This window comes from Anoplopoma fimbria, chromosome 2 (assembly GCF_027596085.1).
Source record: "Anoplopoma fimbria isolate UVic2021 breed Golden Eagle Sablefish chromosome 2, Afim_UVic_2022, whole genome shotgun sequence".
Classification (NCBI taxonomy): Eukaryota; Metazoa; Chordata; class Actinopteri; order Perciformes; family Anoplopomatidae; genus Anoplopoma; species Anoplopoma fimbria.
This window is the reverse complement of record NC_072450.1, coordinates 4,720,064-4,747,331: the sequence shown is the minus strand read 5'-3', so window position 1 is coordinate 4,747,331 and position 27,268 is coordinate 4,720,064. Positions and strand designations below refer to the sequence as shown.

The 27,268-nt window shown below is 38.1% G+C and overlaps 1 protein-coding gene across 2 annotated transcripts; it reads left to right on the top strand.

Annotated features, from left to right (window-relative positions):
* Positions 1-26,218, top strand: bbox1 (butyrobetaine (gamma), 2-oxoglutarate dioxygenase (gamma-butyrobetaine hydroxylase) 1). 2 transcript variants are annotated; one of them, XM_054614672.1, is made up of 8 exons: positions 1-78; positions 4,938-5,383; positions 7,967-8,081; positions 21,719-21,917; positions 22,784-22,889; positions 23,066-23,262; positions 24,230-24,396; positions 25,254-26,218. In XM_054614672.1, the coding sequence occupies exons 2-8, from the start codon at positions 4,979-4,981 to the stop codon at positions 25,412-25,414; spliced, it is 1,350 nt and encodes a 449-aa protein (XP_054470647.1). In that variant the 5' UTR covers positions 1-78; positions 4,938-4,978; the 3' UTR covers positions 25,415-26,218. The 2 variants fall into 2 exon arrangements, with proteins under 2 accessions (XP_054470647.1, XP_054470646.1); XM_054614671.1 differs by lacking the exon at positions 1-78 and adding an exon at positions 2,715-2,803.
* The last annotated feature ends 1,050 nt before the right edge of the window (positions 26,219-27,268 follow it).

Genomic DNA, 27,268 nt, shown 5'->3' with positions numbered 1-27,268 from the left:
AGAAGGTTCTGCACATCCACTTAGTGGACGTACTGGTCATCTTCCAGGTACCTGAGGAGGAAATCTGAAAGGTTTGAGGTATGACTGAACACAGATTTTTATTTACATTACTTTCACTTTGGATTAATGTGTAGGTCAGTTTCTTGATTAATTTAGCAATGTGAGAAAATAATGATAAGTGACGAATACAATTTTCCCAAAGCCCAACGTGGTGTCCTTAAATTCTTTGTTTTATTCAACTATCAGTCCAAAACCAAAAGATATTCCATTTACTGTCATATATGTTTTACCAGATAAATAACAATAATATTTCAGTTATTGTGGATTCTTTACTGTTTTTTAATGCTTATTTATAATACTTGTTTTGATCTTTTTTTTTTTTACTGTCTCTTGTTTGCACTATACCCTATGCTGCTTTAAATCCTGTAATTTCCCCACTATTAAAGGATTATGTTATCTTATCTTAAAAACAATTCAGATCTTCAGAATAGCAAGTAATTGTCTGATGTCTGACTAATTCATTAAATAAGTAATTTCTTTAGTCTATATCCGAGTTTTTAGCTGGCTTAGACACCACTTTTTTTCAATTTTATATATGTTAACTTTTGGAAGGATTGCCATAAAAGTTTTTGATCTTACATTTCCTAATCTTCCTAATTTTTGGTTCAGCGTGAAAATATCTATTGCATGGGCAACCTTCATGATATATCAGAGTAATCATTATTATGTATTATTTCTCTTTCATCTATTTAACATGATGTGAATGGTGCATTCTCTAGATTTTGGTAATGCCAATTTGTATCTAGAACCATTTATTTCTAATTTATTTCCTTATGTTTCAATGCTATTTAGCAGATGTTGGCCTGCTAAAAAGCTTAATTCTAGTCACCATACTGTATATACATAAAATAAGAAAATATATAAAATAAAAATAAAAATAAAGAAAAACCATTGAATGAGAAGATGTGTCCAAACTTTTGACTGGTACTGTATATATATATATATATATATATATATATATATATAAAATAAAAATAAAAATAAAGAAAAACCATTGAATGAGAAGGTGTGTCCAAACTTTTGACTGGTACTGTATATATATATAAAATAAAAAAATATATAAAATTAAAATAAAGAAAAACCATTGAATGAGAAGGTGTGTCCAAACTTTTGACTGGTACTGTATATATATAAATAAAAATATATAAAATAAAAATAAAGAAAAAACATTGAATGAGGTTTGTCCAAACCTTTGTCTGGTACTGTATATCAGAGTAATCATTATTATGTATTATTTCTTCTTTCATCCATTGAGTATGGTGTTAATGTTCCGTTTGGATATTATTCAAGGTCCCCAGAGGATAAACTCTCAGATTTTGGTAATGCCTTTTTTTTTTATATGGAACCTTTTATTTCTTATTTATTTTATTTATCAATGCTATTTAGCAGATGTTGCCCTGCTAAAAAGCTTAATTCTAGTCACCATACTGTATATATATAAAATAAGAAAATATATAAAATAAAAATAAAAATAAAGAAAAAACATTGAATGAGAAGATGTGTCCAAACTTTTGACTGGTACTGTATATATATAAAAAAGATATATATATAAAATAAAAATAAAAATAAAGAAAAACCATTGAATGAGAAGGTGTGTCCAAACCTTTGACTGGTACTGTATGTATATATAAAATAAAAAAATATATAAAATAAAAATAAAAATAAAGAGAAACCATTGAATGAGAAGGTGTGTCCAAACTTTTGACTGGTACTGTATATATATATAATATAAATATATAAAATAAAAATAAAGAAAAAACATTGAATGAGAAGGTGTGTCCAAACCTTTGTCTGGTACTGTATATCAGAGTAATCATTAATATGTATTATTTCTTCTTTCATCCATTGAATATGGTGTTAATGTTCCGTTTGGATATTATTCAAGGTCCCCAGAGGATAAACTCTCAGATTTTGGTAATGCCTTTTTTTTTTTTATCTGGAACCATTTATTTATTATTTATTTCCTTATTTTTTAATGCTATTTAGCAAATATTGGCCTGCTAAAAAGCTTAATTCTAGTCACCATACTGTATATATATAAAATAAGAAAATATATAAAATAAAAATATAAATAAAGAAAAACCATTGAATGAGAAGGTGTGTCCAAACCTTTGTCTGGTACTGTATATATATAAAATAAAAAAATATATAAAATAAAAATAAAGAAAAAACATTGAATGAGGTTTGTCCAAACTTTTGACTGGTACTGTATATCAGATTAATCATTATTATGTATTATTTCTTCTTTCATCCATTGAATATGGTGTTAATGTTCCGTTTGGATATTATTCAAGGTCCCCAGAGGATAAACTCTCAGACTTTTTTTTTTTATCTGGAACCATTTATTTCTTATTTATTTCCTTATTTTTTTTATGCTATTTAGCAAATATTGGCCTGCTAAAAATATTAATATATATAAATATATATATATATAATATATATATATATATCTGGAACACATTTATATCTTATATATATATATATATATATATATATATATATATATATATATATATATACACATATATATACATATATAACTGCTGGGGCACTGCATCTCAGATCATCACCATGCCAACAGCACAGTCTGTTCCCCTGGCAACGACGGCGCGCTTTCAGCGATGACGTCACCTGGTACGGTCTCGACCTTTCCCCTACTTTCTCCCTGTGACAGCCGCTTCCGTGTTGTTGACGCGAGGCCACGCTCGCGGGGGGAACTCTCGTCCAAAGTTTACCTGAACAGGTAACGTGAACGTCTGTTTACCTGCTCAAGTCACGTGGCACTTTGTTTTTAAAGGCATGAGCTCTTAAAAAGCTTTAAAAAACCTATAGCTGTGAGAGAAGCGTGTTAGCTTCGCTGTTAGCTCTGGAACCCGGAAGTGAACGTCTGCGCATGCGTCAACTAAATCCTACTTTTCTTTTCTTCGCTTCTATTAATTGTCGACTAACAGCTGCACACACACGTGTTTATCAGTAGTTAGGAACTCTTCTTCTGGTTTTTTTTTGTTGTTTTGTTTTTTTATTGGATTTAACAACATGTTGTGTGCTGACCTGTGACGTCACAGTGCTGGGAGGTTTTAAAGGAAAACTGTTTTATATATTATTCAAGGTCCCCAGAGGATAATTTCTCAGATTTTGTTTAATGCCAATTTGTATCTAGAACCATTTATTTCTAATTTATTTCCTTATGTTTTCAATGCTATTTAGCAGATGTTGGCCTGCTAAAAAGCTTAATTCTAGTCACCATACTGTATATATATATAAAATAAGAAAATATATAAAATAAAAATAAAGAAAAACCATTGAATGAGAAGGTTTGTCCAAACTTTTGACTGGTACTATATATATATATAAAAAAAATATATATAAAATAAAAATAAAGAAAAACCATTGAATGAGAAGGTTTGTCCAAACTTTTGTATATATATATATATATATATATATATATATATATATATATATATATATTACTGCTGGGGCACTGCATCTCAGATCATCACTGGAATTAACTTTAAAAAAAAATTTTTTAAAGTTATAGGACAAATATAGAGCATGTGTTGGATTTTTAAAGACTACAGAAAAGACCTTGTTCTTTAATGCAATACAAATATTCTTATTATATATGATATCAATATATTTTTTTTTATTTGTGTATTTTTATTTATAAGATTCTTTTAGATAAGATAAGGTAATCCTTTTATTAGTCCCGCAGCGGGGAAATTTACAGGATTACAGCAGCAGAGAGGATAGTGCAAACAAGAGATATAGTAAAAAAACAATATCAAAAATAAGTATTATAAATAAGCAAATGAGCAATAAAAAAACAGTAAAGAATCCACAGTAACTGAAATATTATATATACAGACAGAAACTATTATATATAGGTGGAGGCTTTGTGCCTCTTCCTGCACTGTAATATTATTTATCTATGTTATGTTTTTATATTTTTTCAATTGTGCAAATAAACTAAACTAAACTATGCAATTTGCTGCTTTTCTTTGTCCCAACATTATATAAATAATTGAATATCTTTGGGTGTTGGACTGTTGGTCAAATCTAAAGCACAAAAGAGAACTATAGAAAACAATAAGTCAACAATAATACAAGTACTTATGACACAGTAACCCACACTTGAAAAACCTTCGATGTACAGTACCAGTCAAAAGTTTGGACACACCTTCTCATTCAACTACTTTGAAGAATCTAAAATATAAAACATATTCTGGTTTGTTGAGCATTTGTTTGTTTACCACATAATTCCATATGTGTTCCTTCATAGTTTGGATGTCTCAAAAACATATAAATACACCAAGAAAGTTCCTTTATTTGCAGCCCTAGTTGTAGTTTACATAGTTTTTGAGGCTACTATAAGGCACATGGCTCAACAAACCATACACAGGTGCAGGATTATTAAACACAACACACTTATATGTGTTTTTCTTAAAATGATTCTCCTGTTTTGCACTGCAGCTTTGCCCAGATCTTTCCAACACACAGTCAGCAGAACAGATTTATGAAAATACTCTGGTTGGCACAGCCAGTCACCACTTCCCAAAAGCCCCTTGAGAAAGCTCACAGTTTGAACTGTAACCAATGATTTTGGCTTTGTTCAAAGCCAAAACGTTGTAGGACCAAAAAGTTGCTTCTTCAATAGGGTGTCAAATTAAATTTACCCAAAATTGCTGCTTTTAATTTAGCTTTTTTCACTTTAGCTTATGTCCTTCTCAATTTAAGTATGTGACATACAGACAATTTATTTGTTGTGACATACTTGGACATAAGTACATTTAGCTTTAATAGGGTTACCTAATGTTGTTAACGTTGTTATTATACGCCATTTTCTTCATGTTATTGTTTCCCTTTCTCATTAACTACAGAGCTGGTGTCCCTCTCTGATCTGGAGACATAGCTGGCTGAAATGTGGATGAGTACATTTTCACGTCTCGCCCGGCCTGCCCTGCAGAGGAGCACCTCTGCAGTGGCCTGCCAGGCTCTGAGGGCTTGTCGTAGACCAGGACGGGCTGCAGGTCCACTACCCTCTTGCCTGACTTCAGTGCAGCTTCGCGGGCAGCAGACGCTGGGGTCCGCCTCCCTCCCTCTGGCTCAACACTCCGTGAGGAACGTCCGGGCTTTGGACGAGGACCGGATGATGGAGGTGGAGTGGGAGGACGGAGGCCACAGCCTGTACCCGTTCACCTGGCTGAGAGACAACTGCCAGTGTCCGCTGTGCACCCTGGAATCCGCTCAGGCCCGGAAACTGCTGATGTCCGAGTTCGACATCCACACAGGAGTCGACGTTGTGGAGGTCACCAATGACAACAAGGTAGGCCGCTGCCATTATCAGACTTGTTTGGCAGGGTATATTTATAGAAAAAAAGATGAATGTTTCAATTATTACGCCATATAAGTAATTTTTAATAGATGATATTAACACACATTTTGGTTGCATTAACTATCAAAATATATATGGATTTTTTTTTCGTTACCAATAACTTTTAATCTATGTAAAATAGGTTTAATTTTTTAGAACAAAACATACATTTTCTTTTGCTTTTGGAGCAACACAAGGTATGATTTCACAGCCACTATCACAGGCACCTCATAGACACGCTTATAAAGTACAGCCTATGCTCACTATGAAAGATGTCAAAATGTGTCTGTGCTGCAGTTAAAGGGCCCATTCAGCGTGTAATGGTGAGGGGAGGGGGCGGGACCTTGTGTATTTGTGTTACGGTCCTATTTGAAATTCTGCTGTCGAGAGTTGACACTTCTCCACCCACAGCAAGACCAATACAAACAGTTCTACAAATAGTGAGCATGGAAGTTCATGAAGTTCACTAAACAAATTTAAGCAAGATAACGTTTTGACAATAGAAATAGAATAGGAGTAGATCGAACATTCTCATTCAGATCAAATCAATGCAACAGGATGTCAGGATGGCAGATACTTTTATGTGTTCTGTTAACGACCGTTGTAGCGCGCTAACTTCCATATAAAATAAACCGACTAACCGCAAGTTGACTGCCTGAGGTGAGTTTTTGCAAGACTACAATGAGCAGTTAATAAGTAAAGTTACGATGTGTAGAGACCCACCGTGAATGAGTGAAATCTAAGAATGAAAAGCTTCATCCACACTCTCTTGTAACGAGTTTTTTGGCTCATTTTCTTGTTTTCGAGCCGCAACAACACTTTACAGCCCCACTTCTGTTTGTAGTCACCATAGCAACTAACAAAAATCCACATTTTCTTATATTATGCTTGTCAAATAACCAAGGAATACAGTTCAATGTGCGTACTACTCATATTCTATCGGTTTGACTCACTTCTGTCCAGATTTAATTACATGAGAGTTGCATTAATTTATAAATCAATTAATTCATCATCATCTATAAGTAGTTTAAGTCATTTGACTGTTCCATCTTTTAAAGATAAATTAACTGTAGACATTTTATAGCACCCCTTTGAGCTCTAGAGAATTACTTTCTGATGTTTAACAGACCAAACTCTAATGATTAATCACTCATCAAAACAGCCATCACACTATTTCTGAATCTATCGCATCATTATATAAATGATACTTCGCTGATGTTATCTTTACTACTGAAACTGTTTTTGTTTAACTTTGTTTTATACTTTCATGAAATTTGTTCCAGTTAACTAATGTCATCTACACTTTGGTTGACTGTTTGAGGGCAACTGCATGGTGATAAACTGTGAGGTTAGACGATCTAATTTTGTCAGCAGCACGCGTTCAGTCTGACCTTTAAGTCTCCCAGCTTTAGTGGGCTGCATCCTTCAGATGTCCCTGAAGTGGGACACAGCTATAATCAGATTGCTTTGACATGATAGTGCTGCCAAGCTACCGTGGTTAATTTGCTTCTGTCGACAATAAATGAATACAACTATTTCCTGTACAAAGATTCACTGAATAATCTAGTATTATAGTAAACATGTGTTTTAAGAACCACAGCGATGCTTTCATTCTGGCCTGTGGCTATAGAATATATCAGATGGCTGCATCTCCCAAAAAAACAAATATTGAAAAACAGATGGTGGACACAGTAATCCAATCTTTTCATTCTTTTAATTTAGATCTTTTATTGCATTTATTGTTTCAGATTGTATTAATTTTCCGGGTGGTTTTGTGGATTTGGATCTCGTCATGGTTAAATGCTTCGTTACAGTGCTACTCAGAGAGGCTGGAAGGAGAAACTTCCTACGTAAAAACCTGTGGAGCTAACATTAGCACAGTATGTTAGCATATCATTAACTTACACTAGCACTTCTATGCAACGCTAGCTACTGAAGGTATACTCAATATACACATATATATATATATAAATATATAGATGACACTGTGTTGTTCCTAAGCTTCTGTCACACGGAGATTCTGAATATTGCCGTAAACATGATTCACCGTTACGCGTACTTTGCTTTTTCACACTGAAAAAGCAAAGTACTGAGAGGTTTTGATGTTTAACACAACTGCGTCAGACTCTAGTGTGACGTATAACAAAGCAAGCGTTTGGCAGCATGCATCTTAAACAATAATGGCAGGTGAACTTGGTGCGGAGGTGCTTTTGATGACTTGTTGTTCTCCCAAATTAGCCGCCATTCTCGGTTGCCATAGGTCAGCTGCTAGCGTGCTTTTAAACTTGTTTCCTCTGCTGAATCAGTTTGACATCCTGGATATATCCTTCAAAAGCATATAGAAGACCTTTCTATCTGTTTCTTTCTGAAAAACCTTTTTACAAGAATTTGATAACATTTATTCATGTGGCATAAATGCAGTTAGTGACAGTGTGGGCTTCATGGTAGCTCTGACAGCTAGACGGGGTCGCTGGGAAGGGGCGGGGCTTAGCGATGGGTCAATCGGGATTAATACGCATTCATGTCTCTCCACAGGTGTCCATTGTTTGGCCCGACCAGCACACCAGTGTGTTTGACGCAGAGTGGCTGAAGAAACGCTGCTTCTCTGCTGCTGCCAGACAAGCTTTAAAAGAAGAGCTTTTCCTCAACGGTGAGTCCAGCTTTTATGTTGTCCATCGGAATTTCAAAAGTAAAACACAGCATTTTAGAATTTCATGTCATGGAGCGAATTGAGGACGACATCTTAAATGTAGGAATAACTGCTGGCTGAAAATCACAAAGTGCTCATCTCCTCCCAAATGTATTTACAATGTGTATGTAAGTGGTGAGACGGTAGTGCTATAGTAATAAATAGAAGATGAATACAGATAATGTATTTAAACTGCTGACAAAACAAACGCCCATACTGATTGGACTGCTCTGGTCTGAAACTAATGAATACTTTCTAATTGATTACCCTGTTGTTGATCAGAGGGATGGTTTTTTTTTATATAGGACGCCATAAATCACAACGCAGCTGTCTTAGAATTAACAGGATGAACAAACACTGTCATGATTTACTGCTTTTTCAAAGCGCTATCTGAGAACAGTCATTTGTCTGCTTGGCAAGCAGCAAGTGTTACCTGTTTGTACATTAATAACAAACAATCAGGCCCGGTGAAGTTCATCACGGACGACGCTTTACACACTGTCATAATATTTCACCCTGGATACACACCTTTGCCGTTAGCCTCAAAACCCACAACTATATCCTCATATCTAAAACCAAAATTGAAGCGAATCTGTGTTAAATCCAGGCGACCTCAGATTTTTTGACGCCAACGCACATTTCAGCATTTCATTATATTGCTTTATGTTTTGGTGTCTGTTTAATCTCTATTGTTGTTTTTTGACAAAGTACATCAGTGTAAAATGACAAAAAAATATCGTTTTTTAATGCAATTCAGAGGTTTCTGGTATTATTTCCATCATGACCTCTCTTAATAATTAGTTTTGTGACAAATTCTGCCGTATTCAAATAGACTTAGCTGACAACAAGCCTTAATTGTTCTGAACAGCGACAAAACTCCTCAAATTAGGTGTGTTTATTGCTTAATTGTGAAGAAGGGGCAATTAAAAAATAATGATATTTGGATTTGAAACTAAATATTTAATCACATGCCAAGCGTGTGTGTGTGTGTGTGTGTGTGTGTGTGTGTGTGTGTGTGTGTGTGTGTGTGTGTGTGTGTGTGTGTGTGTGTGTGTGTGTGTGTGTGTGTGTGTGTGTGTGTGTGTAAATGAAAATGAGTGGACTTTCTCTAACTTTTCCTAGAAAGAAAAAAAAATGCCTCCAATTGAAACTCTTCTTTCCACACATTTTCTTTCTCAGGAACATAACGGGGTTCTTAAGAAGGAAAGTTTATTTTTCTTCTAAATATCTGTAAATAGAACTCATTTTACAGTACATTTACAATGACCATGTAGGTTCTACAGTCTGCCAGACAGCACAGGAGAAAGCTCAGCTGTGTGAACAAGGTAGCAGCGTTTCAGCGGAGCGGGGGATGGACTGTAGTCGGGATTGTGTACACACACACACGTGGTCCTGAAGGACCCACAGGGCTGAGTGGCTCCTGCTCTGTTCCACACTGATTAGAGTTAAGTGTGTGTGTGTGTGTGTGTGTTGCTGAACTTTCCCATTCATGTTGAAGTGTAAACAGATCCCCCCCCTCATCAGGATTGACAGACAGATAGTCATTATATGAAGTAGATTTTTTTCTATCTCAGCTGGAAGCCAGGAGTGCTTCTGGAAGACGCCGCTAAGCTCAAACATCAAAACACAATACAAGATGATGTGGACACATTCTCTCTCTCTGTCTGGATTTCATTATTTCCTCATGAGTGCGAGCCTGAAATGCCTTTCCCCTGAAAAATACCCTTTCTCAAAAGATGGATGATGAACAGCCTTCACCTCTGTATGCTCCTGTTGTCTCTCTCTTTTACTTCTCTGTGACGTTAACTCACTGAAGCGTAGTCCACAGTTTGAATTTCGGTTTCCTTTTTCACGCGGTGCACCTAGCTTTAACAGGCCCGAGTATGCCTGTTAAAGCGCTCTCAGCGGAGGAAGTTAAGCGCTCGCGGGACGCTGCGAGGTCAATATGAAAATTGGAGCTCTGGGGATATTATCCAGCCTGTTCTATACCTCCCGCTTTTATGTCCGAACTAATGTTTTTTTCCTTCTGCTTTTACGGTTTCTATGGAGTCCTGTAACCCAAACCGCAGTATGTAGTACAGCGGACGCTATTACTGGAGTGAGACATGGAAATAGTACTATTCAAGGACACTTATTTCGTGATATTGAAAACTTTAAAATCTGTTTTGCACGGTCCCAAATACAGAAATAAACAGAAACGTGTTTTCCATTATTCTCAGACAGAGGATTATACTTTTAAATGAAATTAAACTTTCCATGCATGTTAACCGTCCAGTCAGCTCTTAATTTAGGCCTTTAATTTAAAATGTCTGCTGTGGCATATTGGATGCACGCGATTTGTTAACATCTCTCGTTTATTGTGTTTGCACATGTGTCTGCATGTGGAACAGCGTAAAGCAGTGGCGCTTCTGAAAGGCTGACATTCAAACAAATGCGAGTCTCATTCAGACCCCCTTCTGCCTCTGCCATATGGAAAACTGATTTAAGAGTGAGGGTCAAGAACAGATCTGCATGTTCTTACCAAACACAAGCTCACCGTTGTCAGTATTTCCTTCCTTTGGAACGGACAAATCCCTGAGCCGGTAGGTGTGTGGAACCAGGAATTTAACCTCAAACTGCCTGGTGTGTGAGACTGAGAGCTGTTAACACACATTTTCTTAAGTCTCTCGTATCCCAAAATACAGTTGTTATTGTTTTTACACTATATTTTAGCAATTTAACATACATGTTTGTTAGCTTTTTACGTATTTTTGCAAAAGAACAGATTGTTAGAAACAGTCGGGCTCTCTCCTTTGGGGCCTGCCTTCATTCAGGAATCTTTATTGGCATTTATTTTCAAAGGACATGAACTACAAGAAACAACTTTAGTCCACGGCATGGTTGTTGTTTTTCTTTTGTCAAGGTAACGGCGTGACTCCAGGGCTGCCAATGGTAATTGGGCGTAATTATGGGATCCCACTGCTTTTCTTAATGCTTTTATTATCCTTATTTTACCATTATATCCATTGCTGCTGTTGTTATTAGTAGTCATAATATTTCCATCATTATTCTGCTTCCTACTCATTAATTTATATCATATACATCCTGTGAGAGGGATCCCTCCTCTCCTATTTTCTCCCCTTTAAAGGGCCTTTTTTTTGCGGGAGTTTCTCCTGTTCCAATGTGAGGGTCCTGGAACACAGGAAATTTGTGATTTCGGCTTTACAAAAAAAATTTAATTGAATTGGCAAGTCCAGCTCTGCGCAGCTTGTTGAGGTAGAGACGATCGGTTAAGGCCAGGCATTGATCTCCAGTAGTAACTGTCAGGGTAGCCCGTTGGTTAGGGCACAGGACCCGAATGAATCATGTTACTGGTACCTCGGCGAGCATGGATGCCCGGCCAGTCCTAGCGCTTGAGTGCAACACAGGGCCGGTCTTGCCAAGAAAAGCAGTGGAAATCATAATAATTGGTCTGTCGGTTGGAAATGTCCATTCAATAATGGATGGATTGCCATGAAATTTGATTCAAACATTCATGTTACCCTTGAGAGGAATTGTAATAACTTCATATATACATCCTGTTAAATCCCTAAACATCTGCAACATGGATCGGCAAGAATTTTGGGACACTTATTATCATGACCCCCTGATGACTTTGAGGATTTATTCATTTTTCCTTGGGCTTCATAGGTCACTGAGTAGTTGGCATCTTGAGTCAATTAAACCCATTACTATGTGAGAAACATGCTGTCAGATTAATTTGTTTTTATCGATCACCCTCATTACAACTTTTATGTCTCATCTTACATCTGTTTCACACATGCTGGTTTCTTGCTGGCATTTGCACTTTGAATGAACCTTTCGTAGAGTGATGATGCTGAGTTGCTCCCTTGAACATCAGAAGCTTATCAGCGCTGTCTGGCTGAGCCCTTATGTCTCTTCTATCATATTGTCATATAGACTTTTTGCAAAGAAAATCAATGCTACTGGTTACCCTTTACTTTAGTTTGTGGCTTTTACAAATACTTTACCAATGAAAAGTATTAAAAAAGAGCCTGTGACTAAATCTCGTTACTCCATTGGATCCTCCAACTGTCACCAAAACCTCATATCTCCACCCGGCCTCACAGCACAGCTGGCTGTAAACCGAGATGAGGCAAGTGTGTTTCCCACAGTTTCATAATGAACTTAACAGATTTTTACACTTCCCAACAGCAGTTTGCCCGGGGGGTTTGCCTAGGCGGGTCAGGGACGGCTGCTCGGTGTGGGAGAATCTCCTAATGCGACCTCTCCTCAGTGCTGGCGGGCCCTCCCCGGCCACATTTCCTCCATGATGTGCCGTAATCGTTGGGTTTTGGTCGGCTTGGAACGGCACGGGGTGAAAGTGGCTTGCGGCTTCGACCAAGAGCTTTACAGCACCCCTCGCCCAGAACTCAATGCTCAGTTAAACCTATGTATTGTACCTATTAATCAAATTTAGCTCGAGTGTTAACAATTTGATATGGAAGGTTTGCTGGGGAAAAGGGACCTCAGCGGCTGAGTTCACGTTCTATTCATTGATGGACAAAACATGTATCTCAACTTTCGATGGTCGAAAAACCTTGTTAATGCATTTGAGCTTGATTTAGCTATAAATAAGACGTGGACGTAGTCATCGTGAGAACATCCATTGGTTTGTCCGTTTCATGTTTTTATTTGCAACCCAAAGGGACACGAGAGGGTGGAGCTAAGTACAACAGAACGCTGAATAAGACGTTGTAGCGGACCAAATTATCTCAATTAACGAAAGGGTGTTTTCAGTTCACGAAATTTGAAACACAAACAACTCTCACACTGGACAGCGTTGTGGTAGCGACCTGTCAATTATAAGGTAGCCCCGCCCTAAAGCATACCCTGCTTTATGGTCTGTTTGACTCTAAATGGAGCATCATTTACTAAATGAACATCATGCTGTATTGAAGAAGACTTGAAACTAGAGATTGAGACCATAAACTCATGTTTACAATGTTTACTGAGGGAATAAATCAAGAGAGTCATTTTCTCATAGACTTCTATACAACCAGAGGAGTCGCCCCCTGCTGGACAGTAGACGATTGCAAATATAAGGCACGTGATCGTTGGTGTCAATTCTTATAAAAGGAAGTTGCCGCTTCGGATAAAAAATGCTAATATAATGACACATGCAAGTGTCCGAGCTTGGAAGACACAGAGCACAACTCTGACGATGACGTAGTTCAGTTCATTTAAAAACACAGTTTGTCATATTTCCTAAAAAGTAAATGGTTTTGGACATACAAAGTTTCCGCTTGACATCTACGTTGTGTCACTCGTGACCTTATCTCCAACGACTTTCCCTTTCACCGATAAATCTGTCATTGATTTACGCAAACGCCTGCCAGATGCTTTTCATATCTGAACCATGTCATCGTCTTGGGCCTCCCATTTTGCGCTTGTCATGTTTATTTAGTCGGGGAGGGAATCATGACTAATTTCATGTGACTGGTATTTAGAAAAGGGATTTGAAACGGGTTAAATGAATTATTAGAAAAAGTGAAAATATGCCCAAACACATCGCTCCCAGGCTTTTTGCTCCCAGCTATCCACCAGCTCACATTGGTAGTTTGTAAAAAGGAGTCTGTCTTCTTGCCTTCTCTCATTGAGTAAACTGTTATTGCTCGCCCTCGTAAAGGCGTAATGTCATGTCATTTCCGCGACAAGTTGAGTCGTTTGCTGTGATCGCTCAGAGTAACTGCATTAAATTGTGCTAATGGGGTTAAGTACCACTGACTGGCCTTCTTTCTGCTCCTCGGGTCAATGTTTGAGGCTTTACACAGCAAGCAGCAGCTGTTGAATGGCAGTCGACCATGTGGAGACAAGAAAGTTAAAAGGATTTGCTTGTTCACTTTAGTCAACTGCAGATGGTACCTAATGTCCCTCCAGTAGATTGCTAATTTCTAATATCCGTAGCAGAACACAAACTCAAATTGAGCTCAATGTTTCTGATTAGACTGATGCTTCAGTTTAATGTAATTTATTTAATCCTTCTTTTCACCAGCCACAAAAGCAACGCGGTTATTGTATTTACTTTGTGAATCTATATTTTTATCTGTAGTAAGATTTTTTTTGTTGCAATAGTGTCGCAACCCCATTAGGGCGTCACAACATTTTAAAGGTGTTTAGTTGATATCAAAATAAAGGCAGAGTGGGGAAGCTTAATGTTCTCTAGTTATAGTTTTGTTTTGTTCTTAATTGTGTTTCCTTGGTGCCTCAACACTTGTATTGATCAATAATACCGCTTTCATATGAAGCGATCGGTAAAAAGTGAACAGTATAATAATAACAGATTTAATAACTTTTTTTCTTTTATTCTATAAAGTAAATTCTTTCCATTTTGACACAAGAGTTTGTCTGTCTGTGGCGCCTTACAGTGTAGTTGAGTTCAACTACATGCAATGCAAGTATGTAAAATCCTAGGAAACTTCGAAAGGCACTATGCCGGACAGATTTTATGAAATGAAATAATGTAAAAGGTTTTAAGAAATGACCGAAAACAATGTCGACACTGAAGGTGTGATGAGATTTCTCTCACCGCAACAGCTGTTCTGTTACATCTTCCTCTGACCTGCCAAAACAAAAGAGCCCTCGTTACTAGTCGCAGCCAAAAACGTGAAAAAGTTTTTAATATCTTATCTCCAGCTGTAGATTAGTCCTTCAATACATTCCCTGGCACTCCACCACGCCTTTACCTCAACTATCTGGTCTTAATCAATCCTAACATTGTGAGAATCTCTGTGAAGCAGTCGGAGGTCTGACGAAGGCCATGCCTGCCCCAGATACAAGGTGGAAAATATTCCAGCAGTGTGTACTTTATAGTAGACTGCTGCACTGTTTCCTACAGTAGTTAATACTTTTAGATAACAACAAAGACAGATGAGCTATAGCAGACTCTGACAAGTGTAATCACTTGATTTATCCTGACCCAGTACTCTACGGCCTGAGGACCAGAAAAAGAGCAAACATCGCTCCCATTTTCAAGGGCTTATCTCGTGTTGCTTGTTTTTGTAGGGATTTAACTAAAAATATATGGAGAATAGTACTTTTGATGAGCTTTAATTGTTTTAAAGTGCATGATAAAAACATGTTGTTCTGCAGCTTTTAGCTCTAATGTTCCAAACCATTAAGTTCAAATCATAATTTCCACGTCCACTTAGCCATGAAGGTCAGTGATGTTGTTTCTGTCTGCCCATATTCACATGGATTCTTTGATTGCACTCTTTGTGGACGGATGAACATTTATGACAAGCACTGGAACAGTTTGACCGTCCTCTCTCGATTTCTGCATATGTATTTGAGTTTATTATTTCGGACAGCCTGCCCAAGGACCTACAACTGAAAATGGTGCATGCTGGTATATTTAAATGTACATGTAACTCTTTTTTTAGCCCGGCTTTTAGTCAGTTTGAAGCCGTTTCTTTCCCTCCGCGAGCTGCCCAAATCTGTAGCCGTATCCTTTAAGGTTTCAGATCCGTCCGTACATCCGGTCCCGTAAACAAGATATCTCAGTAAACACCGTTGGCAAATTCTTCCAATTTGGCACAAACATCCACTTGGAATCAAGGATGAACTGTTTAGAATTGGGTGGTGAAATGTCCCTCAGAATTTTTGCCCATAAGTCAAGAATTGATATGCTAATTAAAACAATTTATTCACAAATATCTAGTAGGATAAAATTATAAAGTGATGACATTTTGGAAAGACATGAAACTAAACTACAACATGAGTGGTTGGAAACATTCAATTCTTTGCATTTTTATGCCATTAAATTCTTATTTAAACTTAAATCTTTATTTTAACTTTTTTTCCCTTTTTTTTTTACATTAAGTTGTAGATTCTACTTCAAAGTAATCTCTCACATTATTTTACCACTCACATAAATGTGTCAGTCATTTGCAAAGCACTTATATCTGCACATTCCTTCACACGTTTAGGTGCAATAGAGAAAGGTTTAAGCGATTTAACTCGAGTAGCAGCTGATTTGCTCCGTCCGGCTGGTGTTTCTCACTTTGCCATCTGGTCTCAATTTAACCCTCGATGTCATCACTCATCGGTTGACAAAAAGGGCTCCCTGGAAAACAAAAACTTTCGGAGGTCCATCTGTGGAAAAACTGTTTTCCAAGCCTGACAGTCGGTTCACACATCATTTACAGCTTCAGCAGCGCCGTCTTTTCGAAACACGTGCTTACAAACACGTGTACATGTGGTGTGTTATAAACCTGCCAGGAATTTGAGGAATCTAAACTCTAAAAGTTAATTTGTCTAAATGAGCTTTTATGATTGTGAAGTGTGCTAGATTGAGATTTGTCAAACATAGCGGTGGTCAGCCAAAGCTTCCACATATCAGATGTCTCTTTCCAGAGTAATTAGGCCTCTTTGCAAAAAATTATTTAACTATTTTTCACTCACACAGAGTTATTTTAACTGTATATTCCTGTAATTTGTTCACGGCTCAACTACATTTGGGTTAAATCCTTTTTCTCTGAGTCGTCTCTTTTGAAATTTCAACACCTTTTACATCAGACTGCATGGAAAGCTTTCTGATTAAAATGATTGGATTTTTTTTAGTTCTCTGTCAAGCTAAATCTCCTGCTTGGCGCTTTGAATCCGACTGAAAGCATCGAGTATAAGTTGGCAACGGGGACATCATTTGACAAACTGCTGCAAAGCTCAGTAGAATTTTGGGGGAAAGCTAAAGTTGCTGATGGAGAAAGGCTTGTGTTTGGATTAGTGTGTGTGTGTGTGTGTGTGTGTGTGTGTGTGTGTGTGTTTGTGTGTGTGTGGTGGGACTGCAGCTCTCCAGTGAGACAACACTGCTCACTCTGTCTCCTCCAAACTGGGAGTGCAGAGGTTGGCTGCTCTGTCATCCAGGTATGTTTCATAGATAAAGGTGTGTTTATTGAGTGGGTGGAGGGTGGAGGGTGTTTTCCAGCAGCTCCATTGACACACACACACACACACACACACACACACACACACACACACACACACACACACACACACACACACACACACACACACACACACACACACATTATGCACACTGTGAAAACACAAACACAATTGTTGACTGGAACATAAGTAGGAACACAGTTTCTTATTTATGGGTCTGTTTAAAGAAAAAAAAAAGGATTCTTTTGAAACTTTACAAGTAAAGCCCTTTCTTTAATTACTTCAAAACGATCTAAATCCTCCCAGAAGACACAAAAAGTTTAAAAATAAATATGTTTGGCATATGCAGATTTTAGCTGATAAATTATAAAGATATAAACAACACCCAGTTACCAAAGACGGTGCCATTACCTCTTTAAAACAAGTCATTTAGTTGCTCTAAGTTCGGGAGGCTAATTAAGTTAAGCAAGTTGCGTAACAAATGAACACTAATGAGTGTGGCCGTATGGGAATGTAATGGCTGCTATGTCTTCTCAAGGACACTTATCAATAATCATTAAGCAGACTTTGTTCTTGCAGCTGTTAACAAGCAGAGTTGTGGGTTGAAAAAAACCTGGTTTAAGTCATCTGTATTCACTTAACACACGTTAACAGAGACGAAACGGTGTTAATGATTTATTGCTGTGTGATTAATGAGAGCGTCAGTCAAAAGATGCTTTATAATAGTGAGATATTTCACTTAAGGAAAAGTACATAAATGTTATGAGCAAGATGTATTTTAAAGTATCAAAAGAAACTATAGCAAATGAAAAACAATGGCTTATTGAGTGTTATTCTTTTGTAAATCATATTATTATTACAATAATATAATATACTTTTGCATTTAATATTATTTAATTATCATTATTAATGAGTAACATTATAGTTTTAGTTGGTTTAGGCAGCTATTTATGTATTTAAGTCTTATGTATATAGCTACTTGTCGGTGGTTTAATCTATAAAAATGTCATCATATGTTTTGTGGATGAAATCTTAATTTGTAAAGTGTCACAGCTGTCACATAAATCTAGACGTGTAAAAAGCACAATAGAAGTATAAAATAGCATGAAATGGAAACAGTCAGATAATGAACAAACCCTAAAATCTGTATACTACTTAGTTATATTCCACCACTGGCTTTATTGATACTGAAACATCACTAAATAAATATCCAAGAATGTAATAATTGGGGATCAGGTTGCAAATGACATCAATCTTGTTCTATTTTGTTTCAGGACAATGTCTAAAATGTCCTTTTTAGTATAAACAACAGCTTGAAACTAATTTATAAAGCCTATTCTTTTAAACAATACAACAACAAAAATAAAAAAAGGTTGTTCCTGCCTCCGAGCCGTCCGCTGTGCATTCCACATGCGGGCGGCCCATTGAAGTGTGCTGATCCCAGCTCTGTGATAAAACTTAACCAAGTCAAAACAAAAGCTCTCTGGATAAGTGCAGTGGTTTGAAACGGAGCTCACAGCTGCAGAGAGAGAGAGAGAGAGAGAGAGAGAGGGAGAAAGAAAGCGACGCTGCCCTCTGAGCTTAAACAGAGGAGCCCCCAAACTGCCATGAGCCGGCTGACAGCAGACGGAGCCGCGGCTTCGGGTTTCCTCATCTGGAAAAGCCACTGGAGCAAACCACGACCGAGGGGGGGGGGGGAACAGGAGAGGGACTTATGCACATACACTCTCTTGTCAGACTGTCAGAGGCGTCCGTACAAGAAGTCCATCCTGTGAAAACCACACGGATTTAACACGTATTAACCTAAACCTGCACTAAGACACAAGTTAAAACGAGCTGTAAACACAACAATGCAAACAGTCGCTTATTCACACACTCAGCTTTTACAGAGCAACGTTATCTCTCATGAGTTGTGTTTCTTGCCACCTGTTGAATGTAAATCTATAATAATTTAATCATACTAATATAATGACTCTCTTTTAACTCCGTTTTTGGTCTCCACCCACTCCTGAGGGAAATATCTGGCTCTTTAGCTGCTAAATGCTCCACTTTGTTCACCAGCTAGTCACTAGATGTCTGTTTGTGGTTTGGTGCTGAGCAGGTAGTGGACTCTGTTTTATTGAGTCTTTAAAAAAAAACAGCTGCCTGCTGTCGCTAAAAACAACTCTGTGAGAGCAGTGATTATAAATTTATTAAAAGCACTTTATGTAAAAGTACATAAATAACATCAGTAAAATGTCATATAAAAGTCATATAAAAGTCAGTATATTACGTCACTGGATTATTTATACAAATGCATTAAGATATACGCATTTTAACAAATATAAAAAGCAGACAAAACAATGTTAAATCACATATATGATAATGCAGCATAAACAACATAAAAACCTTGTAAAATCATGACGAAACAGACGCATTCAAGCAAAATCAGAACCTTTCAACAACCAACAAGATCAAAGGTCCACAAAATCATAATCTAAGGATGCAATACATTATATTCATTAAATAAATCACTTGTTTTGGATTGAAAAACGTAATCTGTTGATTAATTGGAGTGGAAAACTGTATTTCCTTTGGACTTGAGGTGGAGTAGAAGAATGGGAAGTACTTCAAAACTCTACTTAAGTATATTATTTAAATGAATGTTACTGTCAAACTTTGAAGCTCTGTTTTATCGGCTTTAAATCTGACCAGATGTGCATCTACAGCAGTTCGGATGACAAATCTCTTATTTGTTCTTTTAATCTTCTGAGAGCTGAGAAGAGACTGCGAGAAAAAAAATCTTTTGATCCTTCACATCTAAGATTTGTGAATCAGCCTTTTTCTATTAAAACAAACACATGTGAGGATCTGATTACAAGATAAGGAGAAAGACATCCGTGCAAAGTTCTCCTCTGGTGTCGAAGCCGTCCAGCCACAGTGTGAACTCACCCGACAGCGAGCGAAGCGTGTTCACAATGGGAGTCGAGCAGCCTCTTTATCACCGGTGACACCCTGAACCAGGGAGCGCAAAACAAAACCATCAGGATCCAGTTTCACAAGACCAGTTGTAACATTGAGGCTTGACCTTTGCCCCAGTTTCTGATTCCCTGCTTTTTGTTTGCCCTCCGCCTTCTTGACAAGCTTTAACAAGCTGGAGGAGGGGGGTGTTCTTGACACTTTGACCTGTGCGGCCAGAAGCTGATGGTTTGTGACAACAGCCTGGAGGGAGGTCTGCGAGTCATGATTATCACTGTGTTTCTGACCGACGTTACATCTCGGTGTGCTTTCTGCCTCCACGCCCACTCTGTTTGTTAAAACTGTTAATCTTTATGGCCTTCAGAGCAAACGGTCACTTTGTCTTTCAACGTTTTACGCACTTGACGATGATAAATTCTGCATGAAGTTCAGAGAACTCGCCTCGCTGTGTGTCCTGCAGACTTTTAGCCTTGCAACGTGTTTTATGATGCAGCCATTCGGAAAGTTTATGTGTTGTTTTTTTTAAAGTTGTTTGGTACTGGAAAAAGAGACACAAACATCAGGCAGGTACACAATCTCCTCACCTAAACCCCCGTCTGCCTCCTTCTCCTGCAATGCACTAAGCAGCTGTTTCTGTGGAAGTCGCTGGAGACGGACTGCATGGAAAAAAGGAGTCGAGCCAGCTGGGTGGGTAGCAGTGGGAGGATTTTTTCCACTTCTGTCTGTCTGACGGAGACGGACTGATTTATTTTTCTCAGCGAGCTATTCATCGTGAAGTGAGCAGACTATCGTGTGCATTGGCAACGTGTCAAATGAAAGAGACAGGGGACCAAAAATGAAGTTATTAATGAATATTTTGCTTTTTTGTGACACTATTTTATAATATTTACTTTTATTTTTAAGCTTGAATTGCCACACACATTCGTGGTGTGTTTTATGCGGGAGAAAGTGTGTGCGCTCGATTTATTTCGCCTTCAGCACAGCAGACAGCTCTTACCGCACATTATTCAACTTTCTTTCCGTCCTCTCGGGGAAAAGAATGTGTCCTAAAAGTGACGCGTGAAAATGTAAGGGAATAGGCATGCTTTATATTGTAGCCTGTTACTGCTGCACACCTGGGTGGTTCTGCTCAACCAAATATCTTTAGTGAAAACATTAAGCGTCTTTGTGAATGTGGTTTTTAATTCATGCCTATGCAAAAACCTGGAAATATCACTACCTCAACGAAATATTTGTTGGGATTGTATTAATGTGGCACGGAGTGAAATGTGCGTTTAGAGAAGAAAATGCAGGTTTTCACGCAACAAGAAGCTAACACAGGTTTATAACGCACACCTTCTCATTCAACTACTTTGAAGAATGTAAAATATAAAACATATTCTGGTTTGTTGAGCATTTGTTTGTTTACCACATAATTCCATATGTGTTCCTTCATAGTTTGGATGTCTTCAATATTAATCTACAATGTAGAAAAAAATAAAAATAAAGAAAAACCATTGAATGAGAAGGTGTGTCCAAACTTTTGACTGGTACTGTATATTGTGTGGAAAAGAAAAAAAAATGAATGTAACCTCTGATGAAGTTGGAGTGATACAGAGCAGCTACAGGACTTGTCAGACACACAAAAACTGAAAAGAAGCCGCTGTATGTATATAAACCTCCACTAAGATGTTGTGAAGTTTCATCCCCGTCTTCTCTTTCTCGTCTCATTTCAGAGCGTTATCATTGGGACTCAAAGCTGCGCATTCCCACGGCCGACTACCAGGAAGTCCTCCGAGACGATAAGGCCGCTCTGGACTGGCTCTTGGCGCTGCGCCGCGTCGGCGTCGTCCACCTGAAGGGGGCGTCGACAGAGCAGGGCGTCGTGGCCAGACTCGCCGAGAGGGTCGGCTATCTGAGGCTGACGTTCTACGGGTAAAACTCTTTCTCTCGTCATCCTCAGCCAAGCCGCTGTTTAATAATCCGACTCCCCACTAAATCCTGAACAGCAAAAAAAAAAATGTTTCCACAGATCATATTTGAACTGAAGCAGAGCCCAGAGAGTGTTATTAGTAAAAAATAAAAAAGACCTTTTTATTTACATCCCTTCTCCAGGGAAGCAGAAAAAACAGTTTTGATGAAAGATGTTCTCAGATTCTCACTTAACCACGTTAAAGTTTAGGAAAAAAAAAAAAAAAAAAAAGTTCCCGCTGGTCAATTATCTGTAGCTTTGATTCATTTAGTTTCCATGGTGAAGAATAGAGAGTGTCTGTTAACCAGAGTTCATCACTTTGACTTACCGCGGTGCTGATTACTTGAGGACAGAGAGCGGGGGAAAACAACCAAAGAGCATTCCAGCTTTTTTTTTTTTTTTTTTTTTCAACCCAGAGGAATTACCTGGTGCACTCAGTCAGAACAGAGGTTTGGAGCTTAAAGCCTTCCTGCTGCCAGTGGATGAGCTCATACTGCTGGAAGTAAAGACACTGAAGCTGAAGGCCTGCCATCAGAGAAACCAAACTGTTTTACGAGTCTGGCATCCAAACGCAGCGTGCAAACAGAACGCGGAAGAGAGCTTTACCTCATTAGCGCTCGGCTCCTTCCGCATCTCAATGAAGTATCTCCTTCAGAGACTTCAGTCTGAGGACTCCTGTGGAGCTGCCCGGGTTAACCCCGCAGGGATCCACGCAAAGTTCATGTCGTCCCGTCTCCTTTTTTCTCTCTTTTTGTCGCGTTTTATCTTCTAAAGCCAAAGTTAAATAATTAACCGGGAGCATATTAATGAATGTTATCTCTGTCTTCAGGCACACATGGCAGGTCCAGGACAAATACATGGCAAACAATGTAGCCTACACTTCAGGAAAGCTCAGCCTCCACACAGACTACCCTGCATTGCACTTTGCACCTGGAGTGAGTAAAAATCGGACTTATATGGTCTATTTAGAGGATTAAACGCCACTAAACAGATCTGGAATCACTTATGCATTCATGTGCCGCTTTTTAAGGTTTGTCTTGACTGCTGGCGTTGGGCTTTTATGTCCTCAGAGTTGTAAAAACGAGCATTTGTGCGCGTTGGGCTTTTGTAGGTGCAGTTGCTGCATTGCATCAGCGAGGCGGAGGAAGGAGGGGAGAGCGAGATGGTGGACGGCTTCCACATGGCCGAGCTGCTGCAGAGGGAAGACCCAGAGGCCTTCAGGACGCTCAGCTCGGTCCACGTGGACTTCACCGACATGGGGATGGACTACTGCGACTTCATGCTGCAGTCCAAGAAGAGCATCATCGAGTAAGACGGCCTCTCAGATCAGCTCTTTTTATTCCCACACACACACACACACACACACACACACACACACACACACACACACACACACACACACACACACACACACACACGTTTACTATCTCTGTGTTCAAGCTCAGACCTTGCAAGAATCTAAATGACGTGCATTAAAAAAAAAAAGAAAGATGCAGTGGAGTTTGTGTGTGTGATTTGAAATGGGACACTGCCATCTGCTGTTCAGAATTATTATGTACAAAAATCCTCTGTGTGCTCTCTGAAACCTGCATAATAATATATATTGTTTTAACAATCATATTTAGTTCTAATGTCCATTTGTACACATACTTTTGTCCACGTAGTGTACCTTAAGCATTAAAATAACGAACAAGATCAGTTGATATTTAATTTATGTGTCCAGTAAATGGTAGAAATAGATATTCACACACTTAAATCTATGCAGAGAACACTTTTTTTTTTTTTTTTTTGGGTCTAAAGAACCTCTCTCAGTCCAGTAAATAAAAGATGCCTTCAAATCCTTTCTGGGTTATAAAACTGGAACAAAATGATTATTTTCATGTTTGATGAATCTATTGATTATTTTCTTGATTAATTGATGAATCCTTGGGACTATAGTGAAAATATATTGTCAGGTTTCCCAGAACCCAAAGTGCCAAAATTGCTAGTTTTGTGGACTCTGCAACAGTTAAATATTAAAAACCATCCCCATTGGTTTTCATTATTTTCTGATATTTGATATACCTAATCCAGATTTTGTCAGATTAATCGCTAATTTAAAAAGAATCATCAGTTCCAGTCCTACAAATGAATTTGGCACGTCTGCTTAATGTTTCTTTCAAATGATTTATCCCTTATGAAAATTGTTCCAATGAATCCACTCACAGTTTCACCTCTAAAACTCATGAGTTCTGTTAGTTTGACATTGTCCTCATTCTTCCTCCCCTCTGAGCAGAGTTAATGCCGAGGGCCGAGCTGTGAGGATAAACTACAACAACGCCACCAGAGACTCGGTGCTGGACCTCCCCGTGCATCAGGTCCAGCCCTTCTACAGAGCACTGAGGGCCTACGTGGACATCATGAACCGACGGGAGAACATGGTCACCTACAAAATGATGCCAGGTCAGTGTAGACTCTCCCGATGCAGCATTAAAGCTCTCCAGCTATAGATACTCAGGCTTGTAGTAAACAGATCCTGGACCGGTACGATGACGTGCTGCAACATCTTTGTCATTAAGGTCACGATGACATCACAGAGTCAATGTCACGTCTGTCACTGTGGAACCAAAACAAATCAGCTCAAGTGTGCTGTAACCCTCTCTAAATAATCACTGCTGTGCAAAGAGTCTGCAGCATCATGGGACAGAGATGAAGTGATATAGTACGAGACATCACGGCCGTCAGAGGGTAACAGGATGGAGCCGTTATGAGGGAGACAAAGGGTTCAAGCCTCCGTGTTGGAACGCATCCATCCTGATGACGCGTCCTTGAGAGCCTTCAAACAAACCTGTTAGGACAAGTCGTCCAACGGCACGCTGTTTACATGTGGTTTTTCATGTTTTTACCCATGTGGCAAATACGTTAGAGCTGTATTTTGTTTTTGAGTTGCATAATGGCAATAAATTATCCTTGAATCCTTTTGTCCAATCACAGCTTAGCAACTGTAACTAAGACAAAGCAGGACTGTCAAACTGCTGTAAGCTGTAATAAGAGAGATGTATTAGCAATGAAATAGTTTGGAGGGGGATGTCTTCTTTTAACCTTCTTTTTAAAAAACTAAGTGTATAAATTGATCTAGGAGTGTTTATCTGCTTTAGCGTAAAATGCTAACGTTGAAATGTCAGGCTAACTGGTTTACTACCTACAGTAGGAACTGATTGTTACGTCCAAGGCCAAGAAGCATTCTTCCATTGACACTAATCAAATGAAATAATACCTCCTACCTTCGTGACTGATGTTTTGGTGTTGTCGTATTGCAGGTGACGTACTGACCTTCGATAACTGGCGTCTGCTGCACGGCCGGAGGACCTACAGGAGCAGACCCGACAGGTCGCGGCACCTGGAGGGCGCCTACCTGGACTGGGATGAGGTCATGTCCCGCCTCCGGATTCTCCGCAACTCAGTCCACGGAAACATTTGAGTTCCGTAAAACACAGCCAAACTTTTTTTTTTTTTTTTTTTTACTTAGCTGGGTGGCTTTAAACTGCGGGTTAAGCTGAATGTTTTTTTACTGAATCTGACTACAAGTCAACAGTTAAATCTCTGACTCTCAGGTAGCCAAGCTTTAAATCAGAAAGGAAACAATTGTATTAATAACAGGATGATTTTGGAGCCATTATGTAATGTTTAAATGATGCCAGCAACATGTAACATAGTGCAACGCCTCAATGCAAAGATAATGGAAAACACCTTACTTTGAAAATTTCAAAGGTGCTTTTGGATTCAGACAAATACGTTTTATAAGCTTAAATTTAACTTTTATACGTTTACCTGAGAACGTCACATTATTATAAAGAGCAGTTTATATATTTTTATAAGAAATTCAGCATTCCCAGTTTGCTGGTTAAATATTTAGCTGAAGACAACCTGGCGGACACGAAATAACTCACGTATCTTAAACACTATAACCACTGTCTGACCTTTATGGTTTTCATGATATTTCATCTTATTGCTCACTGTGTCTATTACCGTCTATAGAAAGTAGTGAACGAGGAGGTGCTTTTAGACAGAGCCCTGTGTAATATAAAAGCTTTCCCTTCTCTCCGCCTGCTACAGTATCTCACTACCTCTCCTGTTCCATCATGTGCCTAAACAAAGAATGTCCTTGACTTTCCCCTTCATTCTGTAGAGTTGCAGTCTGAATTGAAAATTGCCTTGAGCTACAGCACAGTAGCTGTACTAGAAGTTTGCAGTGTGAAACATCTGCAGTTTAAAAAAAATAAAAAATAAAACAAATTACAAAGACGTGTACTTTTTTAATTAACCTTCGTGGCTTCTGGCCAAACAGAAACTTTTTGTTTTACCTGCTGAGGTTTTTTTGAGATTCGGCATTTACAGATTTTAAAGGTTTTAAAACTCCTGAGTAGAATCGGTGGTGCACACATGAGAAACTCAACTGTCCAGAGATGATGCCATGCTTCTCTGGTTGATCCTGAAAACTATCGACCGCTCTGTGGATCATCCAGAGAATCAGGAAGATTTACAGACAGAAGTTTCAGACATCTGCATGGTTACCTGGATTGAGTAAAAAAAAAAAAACTATTGTATAAGTAGACTGATCCTTTAAATAACCATGAACTGTTTTTTATGATTATAAACAGCCCAGTGTGCTCATGTTTCGATACAAAAAGTTTGAGGTTGGTTTATTCTGTAGTCCTGCTCACTCACTGCTGTTTACTGAAAACAAAAACTGCATTCCCTTCTTCATCTTTACACCAAATATTAACACTTGAACATATTTTCATGTAACTTCAAAAAAAGTCAAAGAAAATATGGATGTACTTTCAAAATCCCAAAAATACAGACATGCTTACCTGTGATGGGTATGATGGAGCTGATCTATCCTCCGAGGGCTTATATTTGAATGATTTTGCATTTTGTGAATTTAATACTAAAAAGATTTAAGAAAAATAGTCATAGTATGTTTTGAAAAAGTCAGAAAATACATGGTTGTCCAAACAGTCCTAGAAATTCATGGTATATTATATAATAAAAAGTATCATATTATATGGTATGTCATAATGAGTCCATAATTTAGTGTGTCATAAAAAAAGTAATAAAAAGGCAGTAAAATCATACAGTATTTAAAACATGTCATAGTAAAGGTGGACATAAAAACTCATGGTACGGTACATAATAAAAAGTTATAGTAATTCATAAAAAGGCCAAAGTATAGTCTGTCATAAAAAACTTTTTTTAAAGTCTCTAGTGAACCATTCAAACAACCTGTGGACCACCCGAACCATCACGAACCATCACGAGCCATCACGAACCA

Bases quoted from the DNA above. Each gene is read 5' to 3' on its own strand.
- bbox1 (XM_054614672.1), top strand. From the start codon at position 4,979: ATGTGGATGAGTACATTTTCACGTCTCGCCCGGCCTGCCCTGCAGAGG. The intron at 22,890-23,065 runs GTGAGTAAAAAT...GGGCTTTTGTAG, and splicing joins CATTGCACTTTGCACCTGGA to GTGCAGTTGCTGCATTGCAT. The intron at 24,397-25,253 runs GTCAGTGTAGAC...GTCGTATTGCAG, and splicing joins CACCTACAAAATGATGCCAG to GTGACGTACTGACCTTCGAT.